We start from the raw sequence: 12,332 nt of genomic DNA, 5'->3' as shown, positions 1-12,332 counted from the left end.
CTTGGCTGGGTGCAAATGGCATTTGTGAAATACTGAAAAAAAACCATGGTAGGCACGTGATCAGCCACTGAGCTATAGCCCCAGCCCCAGCCCCAAGCCCAGCTAATTTCAATTGTTTCTAAACACATCCGTTTCAAAATCGAACTTGAACTGCTTTCAAATTGAATGAACAAATGGGCAGCCTCTCAATCCTTTCAGTCTGGGACAACAAGCCCCAACTCTTCTTTACAATTCTTGTTTTCTGCCCACGTTGACCCGGAATTTGCTCTCCTTTGGCAACTGTTTCCGTAGGGAATCAGTCACCTGATACACCATACTTGCCCCACCCTCACTGTACCACTGGATATCCTGATTGGTGATAGCCTTCCCCTGTGCTCTATGATTGGCCGACCACATGCCGCCAAGAGCTTGGATGCCAGTTTCCTGAAATACGGGCTGGCGGGCGGAAGTGCAGGCTCGCTTGAGGTATGCCGTGAGGCGTCGGCTGGGCGCTGCGCGTGGCGGGTCTCCGAGACTTAGTCTCGGAGGGCCGCCATGGCCAGCGTCCACGAGAGCCTCTATTTCAATCCAATGATGACCAATGGAGTGGTGCACGCCAACGTGTTCGGCATCAAGGACTGGGTGACGCCATATAAGATCGCGGTACTGGTGTTGCTGAACGAGATGGGCCGCACGGGCGAGGGCGCGGTCAGCCTCCTGGAGCGGCGGAAGCTCAACCAGCTACTCCTGCCGCTGCTGCAGGTGAGGGGCGCCCACTAGCTCCTGCTCATTTAGTAAACTTAGTGTACATTTGCTCTGTGCAGGACACTGGCCTTGTTCTGGGGACACGGGGTTCATCAAATAACTCTTTCTGCTTTAGAGGAACGTGAAAAAATAAAGGTAGTAAATCCCGCCAACTAACACTTGATGAGCGTTTAGTAGGGGCTAGGCGCCTTACGTGCATTATTTTGCAGGTTCTCGTCTGGCACCAGTATTATCTGAGTGACAGGGGGAGAGGTATCATCTTATTAGATCTTTTGTAAAGTGGAGCTACACAGTCCTGAGCTTTGCAGAGACGGAGATGAATCATACAGGCTGAGTTACTTTAGGAGACCATAATAAGTAGTAATAACGACATAAAACCTAGTAACGAGCAAAGACTGAACATTTATTGTGTGTTCAGCACTTCACATACCCTATTTCATTTTCCAGATTCACGCCACGGAGCTCCACAACTTAACTAGCTGTCACTTGAGCAAGTTCCTTAACGCTTTCAGTTTTATATCAGTTGTGTTTTTTTTTTTTTTTTTTTTTTTTGTGGTGCATGCGAGGCAAGCACTCTACCAACTGAGCTATATCCCCAGCCCCTCAATTGTTTTTTCCATGTATTTGTGTGTTTATGTGATTGATGTCTGTTTCCTCACTAGATTGTATCCGAACACAATACTTGCCCTGTTTTATTCACCCTTGCATTCCCCAAAGCCTTGTAAAGTGCCTGAGAAGTTATTCCTGGAAGGAATGAAATGTGATTCCCCCCTCCTTTTTTTTTTTTTTTTTTTGTACCAGGGATTGAACCAAGAGATGCTTAACCACTGATCCATATCCTGAACCCTTTTTAGAATTTTATTTTGAGAAAGGATCACACTAAATTGCTGCAGGCCTTGTTGCTGAGGCTGGCCTCAAACTTGCTATCCTCTTTACATAACTCCTGAGTCCTGGGATTACAGGTGTGCACCACCACACCCACCTGATTTACCTTTTTTCTTTTGGTACTGAGGATTGAACCCAGGGGTGCTTAATCACTGAGCCACAACCCCAGCCCTTTTTAATTTTATTTAGAGACAGGGTCTCCCTGAGTTGCTAAGTGCCTTACTAAGTTGCTGAGGCTGACTTTGAACTAACAATCCTGCCTTAGCCTTCAAAGCTGCTGGGATTATAGGTATGCACCACTGCACCCAGTTTGATTTGCCCTTTTTTAGAGAAGATGGAATGTTAAGCTGGTGGACCTTGAAGTATGAGCAATTGTTTGTTAAGGAATAGTGGTGACAGAAACAGATCTGCGCCTGGGCCTCTAAATGATGAGATCATAAGTGATAAACTTAACAAAATTATACTGAATTGCATTTTTGCCACACAGTATACTTTATAAGGGGTTCGAAAATCCATCACAGCTGGGCATGGTGTTGCTGGTCTGTAATCATAGCTATTAAGGCAGGAGGATCACAAGTTTGAGGCCAGTTTAGTGAGACCCTGTCTCAAAAAAAAAATAATAATAAAAGAAGGGTTGGGGCTAGCTCAGTGATAAAGCATCTCTGAATTTAATCTTCAGTACCACAAACACAAAATATCCCTTCACCTGACTTTGTGGGGGAGGGGAACTGGAAAGGGTGGCAACCTAGGACATAGTGCTTAAGTGTCTTGCTTAGTTAAATAAAAGGGACAGCATCTCTATAACTTGTTGGCTGTAGTCTTATCCACATTACTATTACTATAAGTGCATTTCTCCCTGTTCTTTAAATAAAAGTGAAAATACTAAAATTAGTAAGAACAGAAAAGTAGCAATAATCCTGGTATATTAATCCCATCTTCCTGCCTTAGCATATGTCCCGTCCCGTCCCCCCGCCCTCCACCGGAATTCTTTCTGATTCCTTGCTTGGCTAACTACTATGTAGTTTTAATCAAAGTTTATACATAATTCTTCTAGTAACAGCTCCTTTATTACTGTTTGACTTTTTTTCCGTTGTGCTGGGAATTGAACCCAGGGCTTTGTGCATGCAAGGCAAACACTCTACCAACTGAGCCTCCAAATTTTAAATTGTAACCACTCAAGTAATGCACAAAGGTGTCTTGTAAAAACTTTATTTAATACAAAAATCAATGGAAAGATGATAATTCTGCATGCCTTCCAATTCTTTTTCTTTCCAAAGATTATCATTATAAACATTAATTCATCTGTTGAGTAACACTTTGGAATGGATCTTTCTAGATGGCTAGATGCATATGATTATAGGTATATATAAATATATATGTGTGTGCTTTTAATTTCATTTTGCTTTTTTTTTTTTGTATAAATGCTACTTCTATTCCACAGCTTGCTCCTTTCACTTAACAAGTCTTGGAGATATTTTCATGTCAGCACATTTGAATATTCTTTTTAATGATTGCAGTATATTTCATAGTAAAATAAACAACATAGTTTAACTTTTTATTATAATGAATTAAGTCTTTTTTTTTTTTTTGCTTACAGGTTCTTTTCAGTTTTTCTTCATTTCAAACAATGTGTGCCAAATATAACTTCCCCTGAAGTAGATTTGCTGGATTATCCACATCTAAACTTGGTGTATACACTGTGTTTTTGCTCAAAAAAGACTCAATGTTTTCTTTTAAAATACAGCTAGATACAGCCTTTTTAAAAATGTTTATTTTTTAGTTATTGGTGGACATAGTATCTTTATTTTATGTGGTGCTGAGGATTGAACTCAGTGCCTCACGCATGCTAGGCAAGCCCTTTACCTCTAAGCCACAACCCCAGCCCCTAGATTATAATCTTTTTTTTTTTTAGTTGGACAATATTTTATTTATTTATGTGGTGCTGAGGATTGAACCCAGTGCCTCACACATGCTAAGCAAGTGTGCTACCACTGAGCCACAACCCCAGCCCCAATTATAATCTTTTTTATTATTATTATTATTTTTTAGTTATAATTGGACACAAAATACCTTTATTCCTTTCATTTATTTTTATGTGGTGCTGAGGATTGAACCCAGGGCCCTTCTCATGCTAGGTGAGTGCTCTACCACAGAGCCACAATCCCAGCCCCCCCATTATAATCTTCATAGCAGAAGTTTGATGCTCATGGTACTTTTTTTTTTAATATTTATTTTTTAGTTATAGGTGGACACAATACCTTTATTTTATTTGTTTGTGGTACTGAGGATCAAACCTAGTGCCTCATGCATGCTAGGCAAGCTCTCTACCTCTGAGTCACAACCCCAGCCCCATCATGGTACTTTTAATGGTCTTAGCAAATACTGTGTCTGCCTGCCTTACAAGTCTGGGAAAGAATCAAATGAGATTATGTTTGTGAAAAATGGTAACTGCATTTTAATAGTGTTTTCCAGTTTACAAAGCACTTTACATTATCTTACCTGATCTTTGCTGCAAATAAGGAAGATAATTGTTATTACATCTGTTAACTAATGAAGGAAACTGGGACTCAGAAGTTACAATTTTGCCGTGATTATAGAGCTTGAAGGAAGGAATTATACGTCCTCATACAATAAATTAATAAATTTCATTTTAGACTATTCTACTGACTAAAAGACTATGCAGTTTTGAAATATTAGTTTAATGTTTTAGGTAGATAAGAAAAATCTGATTTGATATTTCATGTTTGAAATGATTGTTAAAGCAGAGAGGTTGATAAATTAATTTATGTTGTAGTTCTTTGTCAGTCTACAGGTCTTTAACATTTACCTGTAATTTTCCTATTTCTCCCTTCCTCAGGGCCCAGACATTACACTGTCAAAACTATACAAGTTAATTGAAGACTCTTGTCCTCAGCTGGCAAATTCAGTACAGATCAGGTAAATTTTATTTTCTTCTGTATATACAGAAAAGATTTCAAGGTAGATAAAAATTACAAAAGGGCATGTGGTAATTAATTTTTTAAGTAAAATATGGGAGTCTAAGGCAGCAGGATGGAAAGTTTGAGATCAGCTGGGCAACTTAGACTCTTTTGCAAATAAAACATTTTTTCCCCCCTAAAAATAAAACTTAAAATGAGCTGGGTTGTAGCTCAAAAGTAGAGAATTGGCCAAACCTATGCAAGATCCTGTGTTCAGTTCCTAGTACCACCAAAAAATAAAGTTATCTTTATTCTAAGGGTTGTTTTCCTAAGTACCTTTAATGAATTTAAAAGAAAATGGATACATTAAACATACTTTTTTGCAGCTTTTTTTTTCCTTGAAGTTTTTATTTTGTATGGATCTACCTCATTTTTTTAATTGTTGCAGATAATTTTATTTTTATGGGCTGATACTTGGATAAATTTTATGATCAAGAAAACAGCAATGATGCTGGGCATGGTGGTGCATGCCTGTAATCCCAGCATCTTGGGAGGCTAAGGCAGGAGGATTGAGAGTTCAAAGCCAGCCTCAGCAACTTAACAAGACCCTGTCTTTAAATAAAAATATTTTTTAAAAGGCAGCTGGGGATATGGCCCAGGATTGAGTACCCCTGGGTTCAATCCCTGGTACTAAAAATATATATAAAGAGAAAAAAAGAAAGCAGCAGTGTTACTTTTCAGAAATACGGGAGTGACTTTTCAGATTATGAAGTTTGTTTTACATGTTACTGTTTTATACAAATCTCTGAATCACCTTTAAAATAGATAACTCAGGAGTACGGAAAGTGGGAAGAAATACTTCAGAAATATGGAGCATGGGCCTTCCTAAAATATACACCTCACTTTTCTCATTCAGAATCAAACTGATGGCTGAAGGCGAATTGAAGGATATGGAACAGTTTTTTGATGACCTTTCAGATTCTTTTTCTGGAACTGAACCAGAGGTTCACAAAACAAGTGTAGTAGGTATGAAACTCTTCTAAGAAGAGCAGAGAGTATTTTCATTGAAGTGAGCAACTTTCTAAGTGACACCTTTACTTTGCTTTATCTGTGAACAAACAGTAGGGATATTAGACATGTTATGGTTTGTATTTATTGCCTTGCTGTTGAAGAATTGATATTTAAGAATAATTATGGAAAAGTACCTTCTGTTTTTTCTGTAATAGTCAGAGTCCGAGCCTGGTTCTGGGGTTTTTAGGGTTTGCCAGCTCTTTCTTACAGTTCTCTGGATCACTTGCCTGCATTGTGCAACTGTAAGTGAGGGTCACCAACCAAACTTACGAAGAGAGGTAAGTAAAAATATATTATTGTTAACAGTATATAAGATGCGGATAGATATATATATATATATATATTTTTTTTTTAAGTTTTTCTGTTAGCTTTGTATCCATGCTCCATCTCTCTGGGTTTTTTGCATGGTAATTTTTATATTACTCAACATCAGGTATTTATTGATCTCCTCCTTTGTGCCAGGCTCTGGATATATAAGGTAGACATTGATTTTTCTTTAATGGAGATGATGTTTTGGTGGGGGAAACCAGATGGTAAAAAGTAAAGAAATAAATAAGATGATTCAGATAGTTAAAACAACTATAAAGAAACTAAAATAGAGACTGTGCGGGATGAAAATGGAGTAACTGGGATGGGAGGACTGAGCCCCAAATAAGGAAAGATGAGCTTTGTAAGAATGAGGGAAGAACATTCCAGGAGGAGGAAACAGCACCTGCAAGTGTCTCTTTGGTTCTTGTGAAGGAAGGATTGTGCCACATAGTCATTGGTATCCTGTAGCTGGATTTCAGTTAATGCTTTCATCTTGTCTGTGGTCTTATTTTCTAGGTTTATTTCTGCGTCACATGATCTTGGCCTACAGTAAACTTTCTTTCAGTCAAGTGTTTAAACTATACACTGCCCTTCAACAGTACTTCCAAAATGGTGAAAAAAAGACAGTGGAGGATACTGAGATGGAACTGACAAGTAGAGAGGAAGGAGAAAGAAAAATGGAAAAAGAAGAACTTGATGTGTCCGTAAGGTAAGTGAAATTATGCAATTTCAGGGGCTGGGGATGTGGCTCAAGCGGTAGCGTGCTCGCCTGGCGTGCGTGCGACCCGGGTTCGATCCTCAGCACCACATACCAACAAAGATGTTGTGTCCGCCGAGAGCTAAAAAATAAAAAAAAAAAACTCTCTCTCTAAAAAAAAAAAAAAAAAAAAAGAAAAAAGAAATTATGCAATTTCAATGTGTTGTTTCTTTTCTGGGAGGCTGTGACTGGTAGTATTCATTATATCAAAGTGAATTAACAATCATTAATTTAGTGAAATTTTATTGAATGCCTCCTAAGGTCTAGGCATTGGGCAGGTGGTATCACTGCTCACCTAGTTGTTCAGACTTGAAACTAGCGATACCCTTTGTTCCTTCCTGTCCTTCACCCTGAAATTCAGTCCCTCTGCAGGTCCATTCAGTCCTTCCTTCCCAGCATGCTCTGATCATGTTCGCGTGTCTCATCACCACTAATGCCCTGAGAGTCAAGCACCAGATCTCTACTGCATGTCTTTACCAGCATCCTCACTGGTCTCTTGTCTCTCTGCAGTCCATCTTCACCCAGTTCCTGGGAAACCTGTAAGAGTGTGAATCAGGTCATTGCACTCTTCTGTCCCAAACCCTTCATTGGTTGTTCTTGGAATTCAGAGACAGAAATCCCAGTTTGCCGTGGCTCCAGGCCTGCCTGATTTAGCCTTGTACTCTTCTCCAACCTCTTGCTCTTGCTCTCCTCTCGGCTCTCAGCAGTCTCACTGGCTTTCTTTTTTTTTTTTTTCAATACTCCAGACCAGTGTGTCACAGGTTTCTTGGAATGTTCTTTCTTGATTTTTCACCTGATTTTTTCATTTTACCATCCAGAACTCAGCTCCCATGTCCTCAGACAGGCCTTCCCTGACCAGGTATGAGTCTCCCCCATCCCAAACACTTTCAGCTTTACTTCTTTCATCGTTCTCATCACCAGATAGCCTTTTATTTATTTATTTATTTATTATTTTTTTTTTAGAGAGAATTTTTTTTTTTAATTTTTAATATTTTTTTAGTTCTCGGCGGACACAACATCTTTGTTGGTATGTGGTGCTGAGGATCGAACCCAGGCCGCACGCATGCCAGGCAAGCGCGCTACCGCTTGAGCCACATCCCAAGCCCTAGAGAGAATTTTTTAATTCTCAGAGGCTTACTCCCTCTTAGACCCTGGGCAGATTACTCACCTTCTCTGTGCTTCAAATTCCTCATGTACAAAATGGGGCTCATACCACCTCAGAAGAGTGTTAGAAGAATTAAATTAGTTTATATTATATTAAGTATTTAAAACTATGGTTAGTAAATAGAAAGTGTTCAATAAATGTTAATTATTATTATTCCAACTTCTCTTTCAGTCAATTTCCCTAAGCAGTGCCTCTATGCTATAGTGTAATCCTTGTTCTGGTACTTTGTTTGCTTAGAGTAGGGAAGCATCACTTCTTTGGAAATGTTAATTTAGACTTTTCATGTTTTATTTTGGCTTTTTCTTTCTTTCTTTTTTAAAAAATATTTATTTATTTATTTAGTTTTAGTTATTGGCGGACATAACATCTTTATTTGTATGTGGTGCTGAGGATTGAACCCAGGCCGCATGCATGCCAGGCGAGCGCGCTACCGCTTGAGCCACATCCCCAGCCCCTGGCTTTTTCTTAAATTGATATGATTTAATTAGGTTTTGTTGGTTGGTGAACCGGGTATTAAACACCAGGAGTGCTTTTACCACTTAGCTGCATCACCAGCCCTTTTTATTTTTATTCTATGACAGGCTCTGGATAAATTGTCCAGGCTGGCCTTAAACTTTGGCTCCTCTTTACCTCAGTCTCCTGAGTTGTTGGGATTACAGATGTGTGCCCCCTGTGCTAATTCAATTACATCTTTTTGTTGTTTTTCCCTATTTAAGAATTTACGGGGGGGGGGGGATTGTGGCTCAGAGGTAGAGTGCTTGCTAGCATGCGTGAGGCACTGGGTTCAATCCTCAGCACCACATAAAGTAAAATAAAGACATTGTGTCCACCTATAATTAAATAATAATAATAAAAAAAAGAATTTATGGAGCTGGGATTGTGGTTTAGCAGTAGATTGCTTGCCTAGCACATTTGAGGCCCTGAGTTCAATCCTCAGCATTACATAAAAATAAAATAAAGATATTGTGTCCAACTACAACTAAGAAATAAATATTAAAAAAAGAATTCATTTATGAACATAATAATTACTGTAAAGGTATGTTTTCAGAAAATAGTGTACCTTTAGGAAACTGAATTTCATCATGAAAATTAAAGAAGTATTATTTGAATATAAATACAAGTACTGTTCTTTGTCCAAAACATTATTTTGCTAGAGAATTTTTTTAAAGCCTCTTTTTTTAATATTTATTTTTTAGTTGTAGTTGGACACAATACCTTTATTTAATTTATTTATATGTGGTGCTGAGGATCGAATCCAGGGCCTTGCTGCAGTAGACGAGTGCTCTACTGCTAAGCCACAACCCCAGCCCCTAGAGAATTTTTTTTTAACTGTATGAGAAGGAAGATTTCAGTTTTTTCTGTGATTTTTTTTTTTTTTTTTTTTTTTTTTTTTTTTTTTTTGGTGCTGGGAATTGAACCCAATTGCCTCATGTGTACCAGGCAAGTGCTCTAGCCCTTTTGTAATCTTTTCTAATGTTTTATTGCATTTTGAGAAAGTCTTTCCTTCCTTCCTTCCTTCCCTCTTGTTCTTATAGTTATTAGAATATTTTTAATGCTCTTCAGGGAAATAATTTTTCTTGCTTTAGAAATTTGTATTCAAGTTAAAAAGGTAAAAAATATGCACATTAAGTAATATTGCATAGCTTGCTGATTTCCCATTTCACAATGAAATTATTCCTGTTTGAAAATGAGAATACAACTGTTAGTTTAGCAGTGAGGAGATAAATATTCAGTCAATAAATGTTTACCAAGTGTTTTGAAAATCCATTTATGGAAGAAATAGCCTGAGAGTTAGTGTGTGTGTTTTGTGGGTTGCTGTTACTATGCTGCAGTTCTTGCATACTGCACTAGAAGAGACCTGTGGGGTTACACCACATGAGCTTGTCATGAAGGTTGGTAGGCTGCAGGCTAGTCCAGCCACCTCTTCTGTGGGTTTTTACAAGAGCCTCACAAATGTAGGAATTCTCTAGTATTTCATCAGTGGCTTAATGTCAGTCTCCCAAACTCATTAATTTATTCAACAAGTATTTATTGGAAGGCACTGTGGGGCACTGTGCTAGATGCTGTGTGTCTGCAGAGAGAGAAAGTCCCTCTCCTTATGTAGTTTGTGGAATTGAACAGATAATAGAGTATAAATATGTAGTTTCAGAGAGTGTCAACGCAGTGAAGACAGGGATATAGAGTGACTGGGGTAGGGGAGCTGTAGAGAGGACCTCTTAAGATTGGGAGCTAGGTGTCCCGACACAGGACAAACTGACATGGATGCAATGGAGGACAGTACAACCTGAGCATTGGAGGTTTTGTTTTTGTTTTTCTTTTCGTGCTGGAGAATGAAGCCAAGGGTGCTATACCACTGTGCTACATCTTCAGTCCTTTTTATTTTTTGTTTTGAGACAGGGTCTCAATAAATTGTTTAGGGCCTCACTAAGTTGCTGAGGCTGACTTTGAACTTGGGATCCTCCTGCCTCAGCCTCCCAAATTGCTGTGATTACAGGTGTGTGGCAACACACCCAGCCTGTTTTTTTTTTTTTTTTTTTCTTATGCAATCCTGTACAGAGAAACATTTCTTCAGAGTCATGTGGCAAAGGGATATTTTTCATACTTTGCTTTCAATATGAAATTTTTTTATTTGTGCAAATATGGATTTTTTTTAAAAGTCTAGATGTTTTTTGTTTGGTTTGGTTTTTCATGGCTGAGGATTGAAACCAGGTTCTTGTGTGTGGTAGGAAGGTGCTCTACCACTGAACTACATCCCCAGTCCTGGAGTCAAGATTTATAATAGTATACTTCTTGTTTATCTGTTCTGTGTAATCTAAACTGCTAACAAATGGTGGTTTCCAAGAAAAGGCCTCTTTCCTTCTTTTTATTGTAGAACCATCTTGTCTCTCTAGTAAGGAGTTACAAACTTTATTCATTCATTTCCCAAACATTGAGTGCCTGAAGTGTGTGGAGGCACAGAGTGTACTGGGTGTTTGCCTACAGCACAGGTGAGGAACAGCCATGGTGGTGATGCATAGGTGGCATGATGGCCATCACTAGGAGAGGTAGGAGCTCAAGTGAGGGATGGTAGAAAGAATTCCTGGAGGATATGACCTTTGAGTTAGTCCTGAATGATGGATGGTGTATGAAGTACAACAGTGGTTGGGAGAAGAGCACTGAGGCTGAGGAAGCAGTGGCAGTGTCTAGTTGCATTGGGGTGCCTGTAAGGGCCAGAATGTAGGTAAGAGGGAGAGGCAGGACCTAATGCACCACTCTTCCCTGGCTAAGCTTCAGTTTGCAAGGTGGTGGGAAATTCCTGAATGGCTTTACATCACAGGTGATATGGTAGATTTGCATTTTAGAAAGGAAGCTGTGTAGAATTTAGATCTATATTTCTATATGATTATCTTCTATGAGCTTTGGCAGGTCATTCAACATCACTTTTTTTTTCCCCCCAATAAATTTTTATTGTAAAATACACCTGACATAAAATTTGCCATCTTAACCATCTTTCTTTTTTTAAAAAAAAATATTTATTTTTTATTTGTAGTTGGATACAATACCTTTTTTAAATTTTGTTTTTTTATGTGGTGTTGAGGATCAAACCCAGGGCCCTGCACGTGCTAGGCAAACACTTCACTGCTGAGCCACCACCTGAGCCCCATCATCTTGACCATCTTAAGTGGTAAAAAGTGTACTGACATTAAGTACATTTATACAACATCCATCTCCATAATTTGGATTTTTGGTTTTGGGGTTGAACCCTGGGCCTCATGCGTGCTATACTTCCAGCTTCTGTAACTCTTTTTATCTTGTAAAACCTATACCTATTAAATAATAACCCTTCATTCCACCTTCCCCCCAACTCCCTGGCAACTACTATTCTGCTTTTTACTATTTTGATGATCCTATGTACCTCATGTAAGTGAAATCATACAGTATTCGTCTTTTTTTTTTTTTTTTTGGTACTGGGGGAAAAAAATACAGGGGCAGTTGACCACTGAGCCACATCCCCCAGCCATATTTTGTATTTTATTTAGAGACAGGGTCTCACTGAGTTGCTAAGCACCTCGCTTTTGCTGAGGCTGGCTTTGAACCGTGATCCTCCTGCCTCAGCCTCCCAAGCTGCTGGGATTACAGGTGTACGTCACTGCTTTCAGCTGGATTGGTCTTTTTTGATTGATTTATTTCATCGATCCATGTTGAGGCACATGCCAGAATTCCCTTTTTAAGGTTGAATAACATTTCTTTGTGTGTACATGTTATATTTTGTTTATCTGTCATAGGACACTTGGGTTGGCTCCATGTTTTGACTGTAGTGAATAATGCCAGTATGAGCCTGGGTGTGCAAATATCTGCTTGCGTGAGTCCCTCCTTTCAGTTCTTTTGGGTGTATAGCTGGAAGTGGAATTGATGGATCATTTTGCGATTACATGTCTGAGAAGATGGAATTATTTTAAAGTTTTTGGATTCTATGCAAAAATCTTTATGATTTTGTAAATGT

The 12,332-nt window shown here is 38.8% G+C and overlaps 1 protein-coding gene across 2 annotated transcripts in view; it reads left to right on the top strand.

Annotated features, from left to right (window-relative positions):
- Nucleotides 1-416: 416 nt before the first annotated feature.
- The window catches only part of ANAPC5 (anaphase promoting complex subunit 5), a 39,381-nt gene continuing 27,465 nt past the window's right edge, over nt 417-12,332 (top strand). For both annotated transcript variants that reach the window (XM_081285220.1, XM_081285219.1), the window contains exons 1-4: nt 417-741; nt 4,487-4,566; nt 5,464-5,573; nt 6,444-6,636. In XM_081285220.1, the coding sequence (XP_081141346.1) occupies nt 535-741; nt 4,487-4,566; nt 5,464-5,573; nt 6,444-6,636 (590 nt within the window). In that variant the 5' untranslated portion in view covers nt 417-534. The remainder of the gene's footprint in view (nt 742-4,486; nt 4,567-5,463; nt 5,574-6,443; nt 6,637-12,332) is intronic.

The sequence above is a fragment of the Spermophilus citellus genome, assembly GCF_964194105.1.
Source record: "Spermophilus citellus genome assembly, chromosome: 3".
In the NCBI taxonomy this organism is placed as follows: domain Eukaryota; kingdom Metazoa; phylum Chordata; class Mammalia; order Rodentia; family Sciuridae; genus Spermophilus; species Spermophilus citellus.
Note: the sequence above shows the minus strand (reverse complement) of the source record. Positions and strands in the feature narration are given on the sequence as shown.